Genomic DNA, 19,569 nt, shown 5'->3' with positions numbered 1-19,569 from the left:
TGACATACCGGTAGGTGGGGCTGACCCGGCGGGCTAACCCTGCCTCTGGTGTCCCTGGAACTGGGCCCCAGAGACCCCATGTAGGCTAGCTAACGCTGCCTTCCTACTATGCATTGGTAACACAGAGCTCCTTCCACGGTAGATAGCTGAATGTAACCCTCAAATTAAACAACAAAAAGAAGAAAAAAACAATAATCCCACTAACGAAATTAATTCCGTGGTATTTGAATTTAATAACGAGTATTTCCCCCGAAACTTTAAAGGTACAAATCCTCTGTTTTGGTGTCAAATTAAGTCCCCGGCGAGTCCGGCCACTCTCTTTTAGCTCGCTTTTTCCTGTGTATGCCATCAGTAAAACGCACATCATATAATGGGACTGAATTTTCACACCCCTCCTCAAAAGTAGTGACTAGCCTGGCCCGCCGCGTTACGTAGCAGACGCAAAGACAAATAATCGACGTCCGTAATTCACCAATGAGTTACATGTACGGCGCTTGTATAACAAGACTGACACGTCGTCGTCAAATCAGCGGCGAGGGGCGGGTACCTAGCGACGAGAAGGGCCGCCCCGAGGAGAGAGCCCCTGCTCGGTCGCCAGGGAAACCCCGTGGCGTGGTTGTGTGTCAGTTTCACTGGAGCCCGCGATGCCGGTGAGGAGGGGGGATGGGCGCCTCTGCGAATGTAAGGACCCAAGACAGAATCAGAGCCCTGTATGACATAGAGCAGCATATACCCCCATTATAAATAGCGACTGTAAATATACAATACACAAAAATAAATGGATTTATCCACCGGGGATCTATAATAGCCACTTCATGGATGCACTGCACCCGAACAGGACAGGGAATTTAACTTTCCGCCTTTGCGTTGGAGACACGTAAAGAAGTTTGTTTCCTACCCCTGGAGAGGGAGCTACTTTTAAGGGGCAAAGGATACAGGAGACTCCGAGGCCGAGATACGGGCCTAAACTGGTCTGGTTGGATTTGATGTTGGGGGATACTCAAATGACTTCCTCCTGTACATGATTTTTTGCCTCGTTTGCACAACTTTGGAATGTCTCTTTAGGTGAGTGTCCTTACATCTTTGATAATTATCACCATTACTCTCGATAATTTGACGAGGCAATGTGAATTACAGGCACTAAAACGTTAACCGTGTTTTCAGTGAGCCCAAACATAGCTATGATGAAGCTAACCCAACTTAGCTAGCTAACTACTTAGCGTCCACTTAAGTTTATTAGAACAAGTTGGTTGTCCCGCAGTCTTTTCCACTTTCTGGTGCCCTTCCCTGGCTGGGTAAAGATGTCCCCGGGTTGGTGGTCTGTCTTTAAGGGTAGCTCTTGGCTGTGTCTGGACTGGTCTTCCACGGGTTTTTTGGTCATCTCTCCTCTCCTCTCCTCTCCTCTCCTCGTGTTGTTTTCGATAGCGAGCTTGTTAGTCTGGGAATCCACCACATTACTAAGCTTGTTAATGGCCATCGTTATTATAACATTACTTTAATTAAGCAACCAACCATGTTCCCACCATGTTTTCTGCTGCTTTGAGTCGTCTAACCTTTTCGTGTGGTGGTGGTGTTAGTGTCTTCATCAGTGTGTGTTTTTTCCCCCCACAGTTTTCTTTTATCAGGAATAAACCCAGCCACACTTGGCTATCGTTATCGTGTTACATTATTATTATTATTATTATTAATCAGTGGGACTATGTTTTGCCCCGCCGAGCTAAACGATAAGTTACAAATTGGTATAATTTTCGAGCATTAACAGGCCTAAATACATCCTGGTTTGTTGAACAAGTTTAATCAATATAGTGTGGTTCTGCAGAGGTTTTTTAACACATCCAACATGACACAGTAGCCCAGACAGCAGCACATTATTATAGGAACTTTATTCGTGTGTGTGCTGCATTATTATCATCGGTACAAATTGAAAGTTTATCCGACTTGGAGAGTCCATCTACTGGGCTCGGAAGTTTAAAATTAGACCGCGTTGGGTAATGTCCAAACTTGTTTTGCTAGGACTAAAAAAAACCAAAACAAATTGTTGCATTACGCGTTTCCCCTTTTAAGAGCTTAAATGTTGCTTTGATCCTGAAACTGTCGAGATGTATTAAAAGTTATTGCATGATTTAAGACTTTTGCATTTCGATCATTATTGGCGACTCGAGTTGTGTTAGCTAAGCTACCAGCTGCTGCTGCTGCTGCTGCTGCTGTGTTGGTCAACCAAAGCCATAGGCAACAAATGCTAAACTAGCTATTTAGCCAACTTTTTGGATGTTTTCCAGCCGATTGTGTCTTTATTTGCAGCCAGCACATAATCGTGTACACACATGGAAACTTATCTGCAAACCGATAGTCTTTTTTTTTTTTTTAACAGAGGACATCTGGGCAGATAGATTTTTTTAAAAAAAGAAAGAAAATAGGGTGTCTGCATCATGGTGAGCGACATCACGTTAATGCATTTGTAACTTTGCTGAATCGTGTGGATGAACGAAGCAGAAAGCTCGGTTGTGTTTTTTTCTCTCCCTGTTCCCTTGTTATTTTCCGCTGGAGGGATTCAACAATCAGAAAACCAGATCTGTTGGTTAGTGACTTGCTGTTCTTCACCTCCCCCCACCACCTACCAACCCCCAGCCTCGGTGGCGGTTAAGAGATATGGGTGGTATTTTTTGAAGGGGAGCTCTTGTTTCCTTTTTTAGCCTCCATTTTTTATTTCGACGTGTGAGCAAGCGCGAACAGCATTGTTGATCCGGAATGTAGTAATCACAAGTTCCGTTGTTAGTTGAGTTATAGTCATTGTTATCTGTTCATGTTTTTAAACACCACTGCGTCCCTTTAGATAAATCAGATCTTTTCTAGGGTGTGAGAAAACGCAACCATCTCTCTTACACACATAATGAGCTCATTCCAGGGATCATCTGCTCTTAGGATTAAGCTATGACTTGTCATTTTCTCTAGTCTGTTTCATCATAACGTTGTTGTGGGAAAAAAATTAGGACATGGTAGCCTAACTCTTGAGTTGTGACAACCATATCTTGACAGTGATACTGGCATAAGACCAAGTGATTAAACTGTGTCTCATCATTGTTGTGATTTGTTTTTGTGTGAGCTTTGAAATATATTTGGACCGAGCACAATGGCTGCCCTAACTAACTGTCCCCCGAGTAGCTGTGTTCAACTCGGCTGCACCGGGAAGGACTGGAGCAGCAGAAGGCCTGAGCAATGGGCACAGCAAGCACAGAGAAAGCAGCCCTTATTTTAGTGTTTCAGACTTGTTTAGGTCACCAAATGCGCCACCAGTTTTGTGACTTATCTCCCTGTAGTTGAGTTTATGTATGACTTCTTGTAAATTCACCCATATTTCCCCCCCCTCCCCCTCTTGACTCCAAAATCTACTGTTTAAACTGAATCTGGTTTCATGTTGAGTTGCTCGATGTCTTGCTTTATTAAGTACAGTGCCTGTTAATAAGTTTATTTCCTACCAAGCCTGCTTGAAATTACACCTACTTAACTGTTATTTGTGTTAAGAAAATGTACACGCAGCCTTGAGTCAGAGAGTGTGTTTTTTCTTTCCTGTGCCGTAGTCGACCTTGCTTTAAGAGTACAAAGATTACAGGTGTTCAGGCAGTGCCAAGTATTCGGATTGATCTTGGAGGCCCTGTTGGAAGCCAGATTGCAATGTGCTGAGCCTTGTTTTCACTGGTTGTCACTGACATTCTCTGAATATGTTTCACATCTTTTAATAGACTGTGTGGGCTGCAGCTTTGCAAACTTGGCCACTCAGAACCATTGGAAACACGAGCCCTCTCCAGCAGCACTCCCCTTGACCTGACCCTTCTTGTTATCTTGAACAAACATTGTGATCTCTAACAGAGAAAAAAAGACTTGTACACAACAAACGGGGAAGAAATGCAAAGAGTATTGGGAATGGGAACGCATAGTGTATGTTCCTAACTCATCAGGCCACCGTGGGAAATTAAAACATGCACTGTTTGGCTGCTTGTTGCTGCTCGTGAACTGACCCGCCATGTTGGGTTTTGTAAGCGCTGGAGTGAGATAAGTGTGTAAGTGGCGAGTTTAAACAGTGGACTATCTTCAAGATTAGCTCAGTGCTGTGTGTGTGTGTGTGTGTGTATCCGTCTGCAAGAAGCAGAGCCCTCTTTTTCCACCCATTATGAGTCACTGAAACTTTGGAGATGTGAAGAATAAGCAGGCATGTGAGGTTAGCTTGGCCCAGTTTTCTATTTACTAAGGAAATATAGTCAGCCTCTTTCATATTCACACAGTGATGATGACATACCAGAAGAATGTGATTGTCAGGTGACGTGCCCTTGAAAACAGCACTCGAATGGCTGAGCTTTGTTTTCTGATGAGTCTGAATCACGCTATGTACAGAATTTTAACCTGGGTTTGAGTATGTGCTCGTACAAGAGGGAGTGAAGTTGGATGTTGGCCCGTTTCCAAAAGAAGAAGACAGGATTCAGTTTCAGTGCCTACGCTCTGAGAAGAGAGAGGGAGAGGCAGCAGCGGGTGTAGCTGTGAGGAATAGGAGGGAGAAAGCCCTGTCCTGTTTTTTTTTTTGCTTTTTGCTTTTCATTTGTATGCTGATGACACATCATTACACAGAGGGCAGGTGTAGCTATTGATATGCTAATATGGCCTTGTGTGCGTTGTTGTGCCAAGCCAGTGTTGTGGTTCTTCACCTGTATGGAAGGAAGAAAGATTAATTTCACATAAATTAGGATAAGACGTGTAAAATTTGTGTCCGAGTGTTAATATGTGCACTGCTTTTTAATAAGTTGTATAAAAATGTTACATAACAACATATTTAGCAACACCTAAGTCTCTTCTTAGTGTATGGAAAGTATTCATATGTCATGTAACTTGATTTTTCATTTTCTCCTCTCGAAGCTGTCTCTCCTCTCCTCTCCTCCACTCTGTGTACCTTCCCCGCTCTTTAGCTCCTCGTCTGCAGCTGCTAGCTGCTGTGTGCCTTCTGTCTTGCACAATGGGGTTAAAAACAAGTCGCTCTGACGCCTGCTTCATCGGAGCGTTCCTATTGGTGCAGGAGCTCTGGAGCTGCTCCAATGGGGCGCAGCATTTTCTTGGCACTGGGGTAGCGGTGTTGCAGTGGGCTGTGCTGGGCAATTCTGTTTTGTGCCGAGAAGCAATGCTTCTTGGGAGAATAATGGAGGAGGAGGAGGAGGCAGGGGAAAAAAAACAAGGCCAAAAGGGGGTGAGGCAGGCAATCTACGTAATAATCATTCCCTCTCTCTGCTCCCTGTCTCTCTCTTTCTCTCTCTCTCTCTCTCTCTCTCTCTCCTGTTCTTGGTATATTGTACCCTTATGTTTTGTCCTTCATTTCCTTTCTCCCTGTCCTGCTTTCCTGTGATACTAAATTCTCACAAATATTTAGAGTTTTATGTCTCTGCGCCTTTTGAACTGCAGGTAACCATTTTAGTCCTCACCACATACACCTTAGACACCTCAGTTTTCCTGTCCTTTACTTTGTCTCTCTCTCTCTCTTTCTTTCTCACAGTGGAGGAGACCAAACAATCAAGTGAAAACATCCAAATGCGTAGTGTATAAGGTGAAACCAGGATTGCAAAATCTACAAGCACATTTCCAAGTGTGTTTGCTCTGAGGGTGTTGTCAGGTAGGGAGAGAGAGCAAATAGGGAGCAGGACAGAGGAAAAACCAAGAGAGTTTTGTAATGCGCAGCAGTGCTAAAAAAAAAAAAAAGAAGAGAGAGAGAGAAAAGGAAAGAGGGGAGGTGGGAGTAGCCTGGTGCTAGGTTTTCCTTCATTATTCTCCCAAGAACCACAACTTCTCTAGGTGCCCTCCTCTGTCACCTTGAGCAAATGGTACCTGTTGGGAAGAGTGAAGTGTGAGTTTTTTTCTACAGCCATTCACTCATTCTTTAAAAACAGGATTGATATCGAAACAGAGCCTGTGAACCTTTTAGACTCAGATTTGTTTCTGCCTACATGATTGGCTGCTATTTATTCACACCCTGATTCCCCCCTGCCCTTGGCCTCACATGCACCTCTCACATAATATTGCTTTTACTTCCTCAAGACATTTTTTGGCTCGTCACATCAATTTCATTAGCTACGAAAGAGTAGGGGAGGGACAGTTAAAGCCTGACCTCAGTTTGAAATGGTTGCCAAGTCTTAGTTTTTAAAAAATATATAGATATATATAATTTGAGACACCTTGCAATACATTACATTAGCTTGTCTCGTATACTGTGCTCTACTGTAAAAGTTATTGTCAGGCGGAGACAGGGCAAGCCCTTGTATCGCTGTGGACAAGACTGTCGGCCAAAAGAGGAAATGGAAATGGAAATGTCATGTAGATGTCTTTGTCATGCAGTGAGATCACATGGTGAGAGACAGAGGGTGTCTCTGGTTTACATTATGCCAGAGCATGAGCTTATCGAACAACAAGATGGCTTTTTTGGGCTTCATGCCTCTGCTAGACTACTACGTGCAGATCATCCCTCTCCACATTTGGTAATAGGCACGGCTTACAGGGAATACAGCCGTTGTGAGGACAGACTGACGCGCCTGTGAAGTTAATTTAAATGTAACATCACAGTAAGCTTTACAGAAATCCTGCAAGGTCTTGGTTGGCTCCTAACTCCCACCTCAGCTCTCTCTTGGTTAGGTGTTAATTTATTCCATTCATTGCATCAGATGGATCCTCCTTTCAGTTTGACTTCAGAGCTCAACAGGAAACAGAAACAGCTCAGACAGAAGTAGTCAAGCCCAAACAGGCAGCAGTATTTTGCTTACACCTTTCCTTTTTTTTCTCTCTCTCTCTCTCCCCTCGTTTACTGAGTCTCAAACGGACAGTGGCTGGCTTGTTTGCCCTGAAACAGATGATTGATTTTGTGTCATGCTGGCCCTGCTGTCAACTGCTCTCTCCCCCACTCCTCTTACAGCACTCTCTTGGCCTTTGTTCTCCATTGTGTGTCTCTCATCCCCGATCTGGTCCGGGTCCATTCAGGCAGCTGGACATTGTTGTGTTAATGGCGGGCCATGCTGCGCTCCCAGAACGCTCAGCCACTCAGCATGACAACAGCTACATCGCTGTTAGAACTGAAGCCTTATCCGGTGACGATACAATATCATACACGTTTATTACCGTGGCACCAGGTGTTTATTTAGTTTCTGTACGTCACTTGTTTACCCCTGCATTCTCCGGCCTGTTTAGACTAAGCTTTTGCTGTTTATATTTGTGTGCAGTTGCCTGAACAGTTGGCTGGTGCCTCGGTCTGATCACAGCTTGCTCCAGGAATGTTTTCAGCTGGCTGTGCAGCAGCCATATCTGTTTCAGGCCATTCTTGTGCTCTGCAACTGTGGCTGAGAAATGGTTTGTCCGAAGCAGCTTAATGGGGCTTCATGTAATTGTTTTAGTCTCAATTTGGGGACGACAAGAACATGGTTTTTGGTTTAGATAGTGATTGAGGAGCTGTTATCAGCAGTATGGTTTTCCTTTTCTGTTTTTTTCCTGTGTGAATGCTTGCACATCCTTTTCATTCCCTGCTTAGTTTTTTTCTTTTCATCCATGATTGCGCTCAAACCGTTATGTCACCATGACAAGGCAAGCTATTGTAAATTATATTACAATGTATAAATTATCAACGTGGCAATGCATTATTCAAATTCCTCTGCTGAAGGCTGCCTTTTTGACAAACGCACGCACACCGAAGTCTCGTTCCAGCTGTACGCTTTCCATTTGTGGCATATGAGGAAGAGAGTATGGAATGACCAAATGCTCAGTACAAAGTCCATGCAAAGACAACACAATGTCTCTTGTGTGCGCGTCTGTCTGTTGCCTCGCTCATATTGTAAATGTGTTTGGGTGAGTGTGAAATAAGATCTACAACGAGTGTTGCTTTCTCCCCGGCCACATATCCCATTTGTCTCAAAGCCAGCACCTATTGATTCGCCTGTTCTTCATCTTCAGTTTCTTCCTGCTGTAGCTCAGAGTGCAGCTCGACCTGCGTAGTGCTGGGGAACGGCAGATATATTCATATCCTGCCTTGTGCAGCAAGCATGTGTGCGGGGGCAGACTGAGGGGGCTGTTGTAATCTCACTGGACTGGATGTGTTATGGAGGTTTGGCGAGGCACAGGTGGACACCGTGCGAGCTTTTCAAACCCAAATTGTATATTTATGTACGTGTCCTTCGAGCAGTCTCCTTGAAGCTTTATTTGGGAAAGGCATCTTGAGTATTCGCCATGTTGGAGAATGATTGACAGCCTGCATTCAACCAGTCAGACAGTGTTTCTAATAGTTGTAAAGGATGATTAAACCCTCTATGAACAAGGCTCATACTTAGGCCATATTTTCTTTATGTATAAAAACACGGAAGTGTCTCATTATTTTTTCATTGTGTCTAATACACAGTGTCAAATAACCATACCATAGTAAATTCAGCAAACTGTAGTGGAATATACAAGGAGAAAGACCGTGCTGCAGTTGCACGACGAACATGAACAGTTCAATTTCCACATACTGTCTCCGTTCGGTCTGACTCCGTTGTGCACACCGGAGCAATTCGCTCTCATTCAAGACAACGGAGCTAAACCGCATCGGAGTCAGAACGAAGCGGAGATGGAGTTTGTAGAAATTTGGGGGTTTACTTGCTCATAGTGTGGGTGAAATGTCTTCCTCCCCAGTCATGTTTGAAACTATGAGAAATAATATGTTTTACAATGGGTAATATTTTGTTTATTATGGGGTTCAGACATCTAAAAAAAAACCTATGTGTGTCAGCTCATCTATTTTACTTTCTCATCAAAAATACTGGATCAGGCCTTATGCCCCGCCCACCACCACTGCTTGCTACAGGTTAGCAGTTAGAGTATCAACACAGAGACTCAGTCAGACTCAAGTAGATGTATCAGAGCAGTGTAGTCTTAAGGTTTATGCCACTTGTTAACTTGTAACTGGCAGTAGCTGAGGCAGTTTTGGTGGTTGTGCTAATGCTAATGCTAATGCTCTAACAAGGTTTCAGTGACGGATGAAACAGCAGAGTATCAATATGATTTGAGGAGGGAACGTCGGAGACTCAGCCGGCAGGATCAGAACAGTTAGCACCGTTACCTATTTTATTAAGTTGATGTAATTTGACAGGTAGCAGTAGCCGACACAGTGTTTCTGGCTCTGAATCTATGTTAATGAGACTGTCATTGGTTCACTGTAGTTCAAGGTGGAAGGTGTCTCTTGTTGTTATCTGAAGTTGTAACAATCAATGAATGTATGCATCCATGTTCAGAGTAACAAGATCTGATGCTTCCTATGTGTTCGAGTGCCTCTTTTGGTCCGCAGTGCAAGTTAGTTGTTGCTTTTCAAATGCGTGATATCAATTCAATTTGTCGAGATTGATCATTCAACCTATTATGTTTTTATTTTTACATACTATGTACTATTACTGTCTCTAAACGTTACATACAGTATGTTCATTATTCCATTACAATCGTATACCTCTCTGGATGGAGACAGTTTTGCAACTGCATTTCGGCCATGCCTCACTAAGGCCAGCAATGAAATGTAAACAAGCTGGAGTGTTAACAAACTGCTGAGTCAAAACCAGCAAGGTTGCCTGCCTCAATGGGAGCGGCACTTCACACAATATTTAAATATTTTTTGCTGTGAAGAAAAAAATGAGTCAACTGTTTGCAGTCATTTGCAGGTTGTTTTTTTTTAGTTTGTGATGGAAAATATGATCTTCTTGAGCTAATTGTGTTGCTCTTGTTTATATTAAAAGTCTGTATTTCAAGGTGTTAGACCTTCTTTCACTTATCAAAAAAGTGAAACTTGAACATTTTGCACAGTAAACAGTTTGCTGTTCACAAGAAACATCTGCAGAGTCTCAGAAGATTTACAATCAGCAATTGCTGAAATTTAATTGCTCTCCTAATGGAAGATCAGCTCTGAACATATTTGCTATAACTGGTGGTATGTGTCAGCTGCTGCTCCATGTTTTTTTTTTTTTCTGTTCACCAGACGTAAAGCAGGAGTAACACAGATTTATAGGAGTAGAGCATGCTGTCTACCCCCCCCCCCCACTTTCCAGTTTCTTTAAGCTATGCTAACTGGTTGTCGGCTGTGCCTTTATATTTAAAACAGATGAGTGTGCTACTCCAGTGTTTGATAGTGATTGATTGACAGTTACCACTGTTTCTCCATAATGTTAAATTATTTACTGAAGGTGAATGTAGGATAAAGCAGTGTGTGGACAAAAGATATTGTGTCAGGTTTCCCAGTAATGTCATTTAGGCCCAGGTACCGACTGAGTAGCTACTTGAGGTGTTTTTAAAGTTGTCACTTCCTTACTTTGGACTTTCCCACTAGCAGCGACGTCGATAATTAACCGCTAATCAGTTAAGTGTCAAATTTAACTGATTAAAATTCATTAACTAATTCTCGAGAGCTCAAATACTATGTAATTTACCAAGTGTGCGTGTTTCACCACAAGCTAACGCATCAGAAGATGACGTGGTCACATTGCAGCGAAGCAGAAATATGTGGCAAGATAAAGCAGACAAAAAGTAGTGCAGTGTGGGAGTGTTACGCAGTAGAAAAGCACAATGTGATATGTAAATATCGCCGTTTCCCAAATACAGCCCCAGTACATTGTTAATGTTGTATAACCTGAAAAGCCGGCATACAATGGTTACAGTGCAAGGCAAAAAATAGCACCTCAGTGTTGGCTAGAAGAAGCTGCAGAGACAACAAAGCAGAGGATTTGCTTTAAGGTGGAAACACGATGCTGTTAAACATGATTGACAGTGGGGGATTTTGTTAGCTACTGAACTACATTGACCGAGCCCATTGCATCCCCTCAGGAAGCACAGTTACTCGATGCTTTGAGAAGTGGTACAAGCAAAAGGGAAAAACAGGCCAAAAGGCTCAGCTAGTTTGCAGTTACATCACAGTTACACGCCACTACATTGACTTTAACTGGCTTTTGACATTTGGCAGAAAAGATGAATGAGGCGTTGCAGACGTGATGCTAGCTGGTCCGGTAGTACCCCGTGCTCATGATGACACAAAATAATGGATTTCCCAGTACTGTGTGTGTGCACCAGTTTGATTGTACGGCCGGGAAGCTGGGGAGTCGGTCCAGCAATAGCACCATACTTAGGTACAGTAGACAACTAGGTCACAGCCAGGCAACAGGCAGTCCAGGAAAACAAGATGGAGCGGTGTCTGTCTGCTGCTCTGATGTTTTGAAAGGCTTTTGGAGCAGTGCTGGGCTGTGACCGCTGTGCTATTGAATCGCATAGTGATCACTCTCCAAGATGCTGGAGTTTTGGAGCTGAACGGTGAACACTGGCAGCTGATGGAGGATGCAGCTCCAGTCCTCAGAGCGCTCCAGTGTGTCACTACCATTATGCGTTTATTGCATCAAGCTACATCCATGTTTTCTTAAAATACATACAGTATATTTTGCTACCTTTACACGTCCTGTCCACATTACAGAATACTGTGTTTGCATTGTGGTCTGGACAGGTGGAAACTGAGATCTTTTGAAACAATCATGTAAACACCCATGGGTCGTTAACGTGACTGGGCTTCATTAGACTCAGTTACCGGTAGAGAAGGCAACATGGATAATGGAAAAACCCTCATTAGTCAGATGGTTGTCTTTGCTATCAGTTGTCGTTCAGTTAAACAATGTGTCTGTCTTTGCTGTTCCTTGTATGTAGTATTTATCTTTACTTTTTTGGCAACAATATAGGGGTAGACAGTCCGCTTCCTGTTTACGCCGGCCTGCACATGTGCACTGAATTTGATTGATTTGATTTGCTTAGGATGCAATGTTTTTGGGGTGTGGTAGTATGGGTGGAGTTTTAAAAATGATCATGTGAATAGAGATCAGCTTAGTTGAAAATTTTTGTTTTGAAATGAAAACAGTGTGGACATTACCCCCAGTGATTGATTACTACCCATTGAGAAAAAAAAAGGATGGCAGCCACTAGCCAGCAGCTGGGGTGGAGTTCACCAAATGAACATAACTGCACTTCTTATGTTCGTTATCCCACGTTAATATTCATCATTGCAATTTCTGTGGGACTTAATTTGTGTGCACACTTGACAGCATGAGGGTTAGACCCATTACACAGACACTCACATTTTCTTACTTGCTAATGCTGAGATGAACAAACTTGCAACAGCACTCTAATGGTCTAATGAAGCCGCTGCTTCTGACACAGATGGAGATGCAGGAACATGTGACAGGGATCATCCTAGCGTTGCAAAAGGCACCATACAGGATAATGCAGCTACAACAGCACACATGGACATTTATACGGGGGCCGGGGGGACGTCCTCAAATCTGCATCACGTTGTCTCAAGGCGGATGACTACAACACTTAGCCTAACAACTTTGTGCTGCTCTGTGACTCGGTTCCAACAGGGAGACGCTGTCTAAATTTAGATTGGATTAAACGCCACACAGCAGAAAATGAGTTTGTGTGTTCGTTCCTTAAACTTTAACGACACAGCACAGACTTGCAGCACTGAATGAAGAAAGGTTCAGACTAATAATTTTAGGCATCGACGACACATATAAAACAGTCTCACAAAATCGGTGAAGGTTTGAGTTTATTCATGAATATGATCATGTATGTGTTTAAAAAGTAGTGTCTGTAAATATTATTTTCTTAATTGATGCAGTCGTGTACTTAATGGTCAGTATTACATTTTGATAATGCTATTAGTAAAACAATCTGCCTTGAATCTATATTTAGCCTATATAACATAACACATAACATGACCTGTGGTGCATTATTTCAGACAACTCGCAAAATGAAAAGACGTCAGACGTAAAGCAACCATGTCGACCAAATTCATGCAGTTTAACATTTCAGCACAATGTATTTCATGTTTCAGTTTGATTTTCAGTCGTCTGGCCTTTGACTTACTTTTTGTGGGTGGGCTAACGGCAACTTGTTACATCTGCAGTGCAAGCATTTCGGAAGGAGGTAGAAATAAAAGCTGCATTCAATACTGTACTACCAATGTGACACTGCGTCTATAAGAAGTCAACACTCGGGGAAGTACAGTGAGTTCAGTCAGGTAACTCAGGCAAAGGCTGCAGCTGCACTAAGGCAACACACACTGAAGGACTTTCAGATTGAGGGAAGTTTCCTCAACAGCAACGTGGTTTAAGAGATCACAAAGTGGGGCCTTGAATTCATCATGTTGGATGAGCAGCTCATCCTGGTGGTTAAAAGTTTTTGCCAACTTTCTTGGTCGTTGAACAGCTTCTATGGAAACTTTTTATTCTAATGATAGCAATCAAATGATCAGGATTGATCTAACAGCAGGGGAGAGGTCACTGACTGTCTTTGTTTTTTTGTTTTTTTCCTGTTGATAACAAGCTACCCATTAAGTTGTTGCCATGGATATAATCTGTTAGTGCATCAAGATAGCCAACAGGTGTACCATGTGTGGTTTTATTATCAGGTTATCCCACTGAATTTTTCTTTTTTCATTTACAACTTCTGGCTAATATTGTAAAAAAAAATGTGTTTTCTCCAGTTGTTTGTCGTTTACCCCATGTCATTGTTTAATGTTACTGTACACAGGATCAACACCACTTTGGATTTAGTGATTATTATTATTTTTAAAAAGCATGATGAAATAAGGATATCACTATTTTCCAGCTAAGACTAGGTTTTTATACAGTAATTGTTGTTGTGAGCTCAAGGATATTAAATGTTTATATTGTATATGCATTGGTTTGGCTTGGTCTATTTTTATACAGCACTTCATTTTAGATTTTAGTTTGGGTTGGTTTGGTTGGCCGGGTTTTTGCCCCATTCCCCTGGATCTGTCTCCGCTCCGTTCCGACTCACATTCAAGTCCATCAGAGCATTTCCACCGTGTGTGCCGCGGTCCGTCTCCAGTCTGTCACAGCTCCGGCGTCCGGCAGAAATACGCAGCAGGTCTATTTTTGCCGGACGACGGAGCCATCACACATCAATCCACGTCGATTAGATCGCCCCATACAGGAATTCAAACGCACCTACATCCGGTAAATTTCAAAATAAAACGCAACGACCAACTTTCTGATCGTAAAACATCACTTTGTCAACATTAGTTTCACCCGCTGGAACAAGCAATAACTTATTAACCAATCAGAGGGACCTAAAGCTCACAGGACGTCATGGATGAAAAAAATATTAAAGCAGAAGTAAGCGATATTTTTGTGTTAATATAAGTCTTAAATAGTTATATCTTCCGACAGCAATCACTTACATAGAGTGTTTGGACCGAAACACGGGTCTGTCAGTCCCTCTGCTCTGCTCTGAGCCCAGGAGAAAACTTTTCTTGTATCCTACAAGTTTTATCCAATGAGGAGAGAGAACGGCATGAAGGGCTGTGTGTGCAGCCAAGGGATGCGCCTGAATGTGGTGACGTAGCGACGAGGACCAATAGATCCATGACGAGGGCGGGGGCTGCTAACTCCATCGGCTGACAGGAAGTTATGGTGCGTTCAAGGCAGCCCGTAACTTGTGTTTTTCCGACCTGTGAAGTCGTACCAGTTCGATCTGGTACGACTTCACGGGTCTGAAGTTACGAGTGGCCGTTATAGTGACTTTCACAGGTAAAACAGGTCAGAAAAACACGAGTGGGTTGCCTGGAACGCTACAAAGTCGTAAGTTGTGACTTGAAGCTGTAATTTACAGTTTCAAAAGCCTGCCTGGAACGCAGTATTAGCCAAAACGACCGGATCGCTTACTTCTGCTTTTATCATGGAGGTGGAAAATCGCGATATTTTACATACACAACACACCTGTTGTACAAGAACACAAACTGAAAGTAAAAACAACAACACACAGAGTAAGTAGCCTCACAGAAAGACAAAGTGAGCTGTTGTTTATGTTTTAATCTCACTTTATACACGGCTGTTATCACGATAGTTTGTCGTTCTGGGCACCGGTGGGCGACGGTTTGATACGTCAGACGGAGCTAAGCGTATCGCAGTCGGAGCGGAGATGGATTCAGTGGAGATCAGGGGTTCATCTACTCTAGACAAGAGTGGCCTAGTCAAGCAAGAGCATTACTTTTTGTTTGTTTGTGTTTTACGACGTGAATGTCACATAACGGCTGAGATGTAATGTTTCAACAGTACTCAAAGTGAAGAGAGATGGCTTTTGAACCGTTTTAATAATGTTTTTTTCTTTTGGTTAATGATTTCCCAGCTATTGATTGTTAAATGTTCAACTATTGGTTAAGTGTCCCATGAGTTTTAAGAGAGTGTCAGTGAGTACATTCTCCCATTTAATTTGATCTCTCAGTCTTTTAAAGGATTATGTTGCAGTGTAGATGAATTGTTTGAGAGAGTGAAAGCACAGAGTTTGTATGTTTTTATTGTATTTATCGAAACAGAAGAACTGGCCTTTCTTCTGTTTTCTTTAAGTTTATCTTTCGGCCGTGCACCTCTTTAGTTTGTTCCTGAGAGTTTTGTTGGAGAGTGCGTGTTTTTCTTTGTTTTTTTATTGTATTTATCCCCAGAATAAGGGGGTCTGGGTTCCTCGCCCCTTCTCGGAGATTGACACTAATGTTTGCTTTTAACACATTCCTGTCTAGCTTTGCCTATGTGTGGAGCTGTCGTCTTAGTGTTTCTCAGTATTTTAAAAGAGATACTGAGTACTCACTGAGTCATCGCAGTAACATTGCAGCTGTGGCTGTTGCTTTTTTGTGTATATTTTAATGGGACACAGTAAAAAAGACATATCTAAACTGTGGCTCAACTGGACAGGCAACTTCACTGCTCCAAATCTCCCAGCTGAGTTGTTTTAGCTTAAAACAAAGATATCATGCTTAAAGGTTTGGCTGCTGCTTGGCTAATGGTTGCTAATTTCCTGCTAGCTGCAGCTAGTGACAGCTGCAGTTACAGTCAGGTTATAGGAAGAGATCCCTGCTAGCTGATAGGCCATGAGTTCCTTGTTGTTGTGTTGAAGTTAACGGCTTTATGTCCAGGTAAAGGTCTGCACAACTGTCATTGATCAGAAGTTGAACTAAATCTGTGGGTGGACAGACTCCTGATTTAGATCCTGGGTCGTGATTTTAATATGATGTTTTTGTCCAGATCATAGATGTGTTTTAACCGTTGACCCATTTACATCCACTGTGATCTAATAATGTTGTAAACGAGTCTCATATTGAGCTCACAGAAGTTAGCGGGGTGTACTTACTACTTTCTATAGGAACTCTACCTGCATGCGCACAACAGGCCTATCTATGTCTGCTTCTTACGAAACCTCGTGCTGAGCTCTGTACATATAAGGTCTGCCTTTTTGTACCGTTCATCTGTGCATATGCTCTCATGCTTGGATTTGTTTGCCCCTCCCCTCCCCCAGGTTAAATGTTTTAGCTATATATTACCCTTTTTTATTAGAGACATATTTGGATATGAGAGGAGAACTGAGAAAAGGTGGCTTATTTTCAGGCAATACAATACGCATCCAGCAGTGCTTAACAACGTCAGCACAGTAAATGTGTTAGATAAAAGGAGAGACAGAGAGTTATGTGAGAGATAAGAGAGAGAGAGAGAGAGAGGGTCTTCTATGCTGTTCATTTTGTGTTCATGTCCCTCCCCCTTGGACTTGTCCCCAAAATGGCCTCTGTTCTAGTGGAAGTGAAAAGACTTTGTTGAGCCTGCTGGTAATTTGAGCCGGTATTCATGGCCAGAGGAACGAACAAGGAAGGGCGGTGGGGGGAGGAGGAGGTAAAGAAAGGCTTTCCTTCTTTGTATGGAATTTACCTCCCTAGTTCACCGTCTGGTTCTCTTGGAAGAGGCCCAAATAGTGACTCCCTTTGTGTGTTAGTTAGTTAGGGAGCGAGGGAGCGAGCGAGCGAGGTGGCTATTTTTGTGAGGCAGTGATCATCCATAGAAGAAACAGTGTTTTTTTGGGGGGGAAACCGGGGGGCAGCAGCGAGGGATCCACTCCTCCATGTCATCATCATGTCTAAATATGTTATAAACCCTGAGCGCTGTAACCCAAATGTACCACCCAGCTTCTCCCTCTCCCTCTCTCTCTCTCTCTTTCTCTCTCTGTGTTTATTTCTGAAGTGACCTAACTAACATTTCGTGTTGCTACCTACCTCGCCGTGTGGATGCAGCTGAATGGGGCCTGACATTCTCTGTTTGACAATGAGCACGGTTGAACTGACCTTGACATTATTGGAAGTCCCCAGCCATGCTGTGGTTGCTGTGGCGCTTGCTGGGGAGGGAGGGAGGGGAGGGGAGAGGAGGGGAGAAGAGTTGCAGTTTCTGTAACTAGGGGGGACCACTACAGAAATGTCATGCATCCTGTTGCTGTTAATTCATATGGCTCACTCACTTTACTGAACTCCCCTGTGCTTTTTAACACTTGAGCTTTTCGATGTCTCACACAGACAATATGTGCTTTTGTGAGAATCCGTATCGCGTCGAATCTGTGCTCGGACCGGTGTTTATTATGAGGTCACATATTCGCATGCGCTTGCTCGCCCAGAGGATGACCTTGGCTTGTCATGAGCCGAATCCCGTCCCTTTTTTGAGTGTGTGAATGGAGCGCAGGAGGGTCTGTTCCTGTTTCTGTTCCTGCAGCCCTGCCCTGCCCTGTGCTGCTGCTGCTGCTGCTGCTGCCTCCAGCTCTGTGTCTGCCTGCCTGCCTGCCTGCCTGCCTGGGTGGCTGAGTGAAGACAGAGCAGAGGAGTGTGGGTCAGTGTTTCAGCAAAAGTATGGTCACATGACAAGAGGCTGGGGATGTTGGATGACTCACTCCTCCAGGCGTCTGGGAGGAAAGCGCCCCCTGCCGGCCCCGTCGATCAGCGCGTCCTAATGGGTAGGCTGAGTGTGAGCAGAGCTGTAAAGCCCCATGGTTGTTTTTTTGCTCTTTGAATAGCCTCCACCCCTCGTTTTCTGGAAGCCTCTGTGTGGATGAGAGACACAGTCTATTGCACCGTGTCCATATTGTTTTATCACTTTATATGCAGGCAGATGGGAGCTCTCTGCTGCTTCCCACATAAGAGCCGTCGTTGTCAACATGAGTCAGCAGAATTGGTTCCTCGCTTGTTGTGTTGTGGAAGGATAGTTTTCCTGCGTAGCGCTGAGCTTGTATGATCTTGACAAACCCTGTCTGTGACATTGTTGGAGGGTTTTTTTTTGTTTTTTTTTAATGTGACCAAGTGCTTTTTACATTTAGGGACAGGCCCTCATTTTCGGTTTCAGTCGAGAGTTTACAGTCAGTCAGGAGGAGGAAGTGACCGCAATGTTTCTGACTAATGAATATCTGATGGGAAAGTTTTTGATTAAAAATACAGTACATACTACATACACTTCATCTGATTTAGATTTGATTTGAATGGGCGTTGAATCTTAACCTTTTGAAAGCTCATAAATGAAATTACCAACTATTTGATTTTCAAAGTGTACTTGTTCACAGAGTGGCCTGCTATTGTTGAACCGACTTAGCGATGACGTCGATCTGTTGCTCACGGATTTGCACAGCATTTTTTTTTATACTGCTCATCCAAAAATGAGAAATAAAAGAAGCAGGGCTCAGCCAGGTTTAGTAATGTAACATGCAAATCTTTGGGTGTTAGCCAAACACAAGAGGAATACAACAAGTAACGTTTTCACAGGGCAAAACATTTTGATGCGTCATAGCAGGAAAAGTACCAGTGACATTGACGACATCTGAAACACCTGAATGCTCTTTTGTTGCCTTCACTGTCCCTCTGGTATTGTGCACACTGGTACATTTACATTTGACTGGTTTACACAGTAGCAATTTAAGTACACCCTTGTTTGATATCATTTGTTTTAAATGTACTTTTAAGACACTTTGCTTAATGTATCTCAAAGTAGGGTGAAATACTATTATATACTGGCTCTTGATGTGAAAACCATTTCTTCTTCCTTTCTATTAAACCTCTGACTAATGATTCTTTGAAATGTACAATTTTAATCAACTATTAACTATATTTAATGTTATATGAGGGAGTAAACGCAACATTAATTCAACACAATAAGAGGCATCAGGATCCTCAGTCCAACGCACAACAATTGAAGTGGTCGGAGAGGTTCAGGGTTTTTTTCCACCATGCCTCATTCCACATGCTGAGTCATGTAGCAGGTTGTTTGTCTGCGTCTGTGTCTGTGTTTTGCGTGCAGAACCGACTCGTCTTGACTCTCAAACTCTCCGTCTTGTCTGTTGCCCTTTTATCCTCAGGTCCCCCATGACCGTGAGCCGTGAGCTACGGCTCGGTGGCGCCCCACCTCTGGAGTGGTCTGTCGCCGTCGTCGTCGTCGTCGGGGCCCTGTGATTACTCTCCTCACCTCTCCTTCTTCCCCCCCGTCCCGTCCCGTCCCATCCTGTCCCTCCCCTCCCCCTCCCCCTCCTCCTCCCCCCCCCTCTTCCCCCCCTCCCACGCGCCGCTGTGCTGGACGTCATGAGCATAGTAATCGCGCTGGGAGTCACCACACCTGAAACGTCTTACTCAGATATGGCTGCTGGATCAGAGTAAGTACAGTACTCGCCCAACAGCTCATTTACAAA

The 19,569-nt window shown here is 43.4% G+C and overlaps 1 protein-coding gene across 3 annotated transcripts in view; it reads left to right on the top strand.

Moving 5' to 3' along the window:
* The first annotated feature begins 601 nt into the window (after positions 1–601).
* The window catches only part of setd5 (SET domain containing 5), a 37,643-nt gene continuing 18,675 nt past the window's right edge, over positions 602–19,569 (top strand). The window contains exons 1-2 of one of the 3 annotated variants that reach the window (XM_085776575.1): positions 602–681; positions 19,243–19,533. In XM_085776575.1, coding sequence (XP_085632701.1) covers positions 19,463–19,533 — 71 coding nt within the window. In that variant the 5' untranslated portion in view covers positions 602–681; positions 19,243–19,462. Of the gene's footprint in view, positions 1,066–5,168; positions 5,231–19,242; positions 19,534–19,569 lie in introns of those variants that run through there. The other 2 variants (XM_085776573.1, XM_085776574.1) reach the window with 2 other exon arrangements.

The sequence above is a fragment of the Trachurus japonicus genome, chromosome 5 (assembly GCF_045865225.1).
Source record: "Trachurus japonicus isolate A0001 chromosome 5, Traja_1.0".
Taxonomy (NCBI): domain Eukaryota; kingdom Metazoa; phylum Chordata; class Actinopteri; order Carangiformes; family Carangidae; genus Trachurus; species Trachurus japonicus.
Note: the sequence above shows the minus strand (reverse complement) of the source record. Positions and strands in the feature narration are given on the sequence as shown.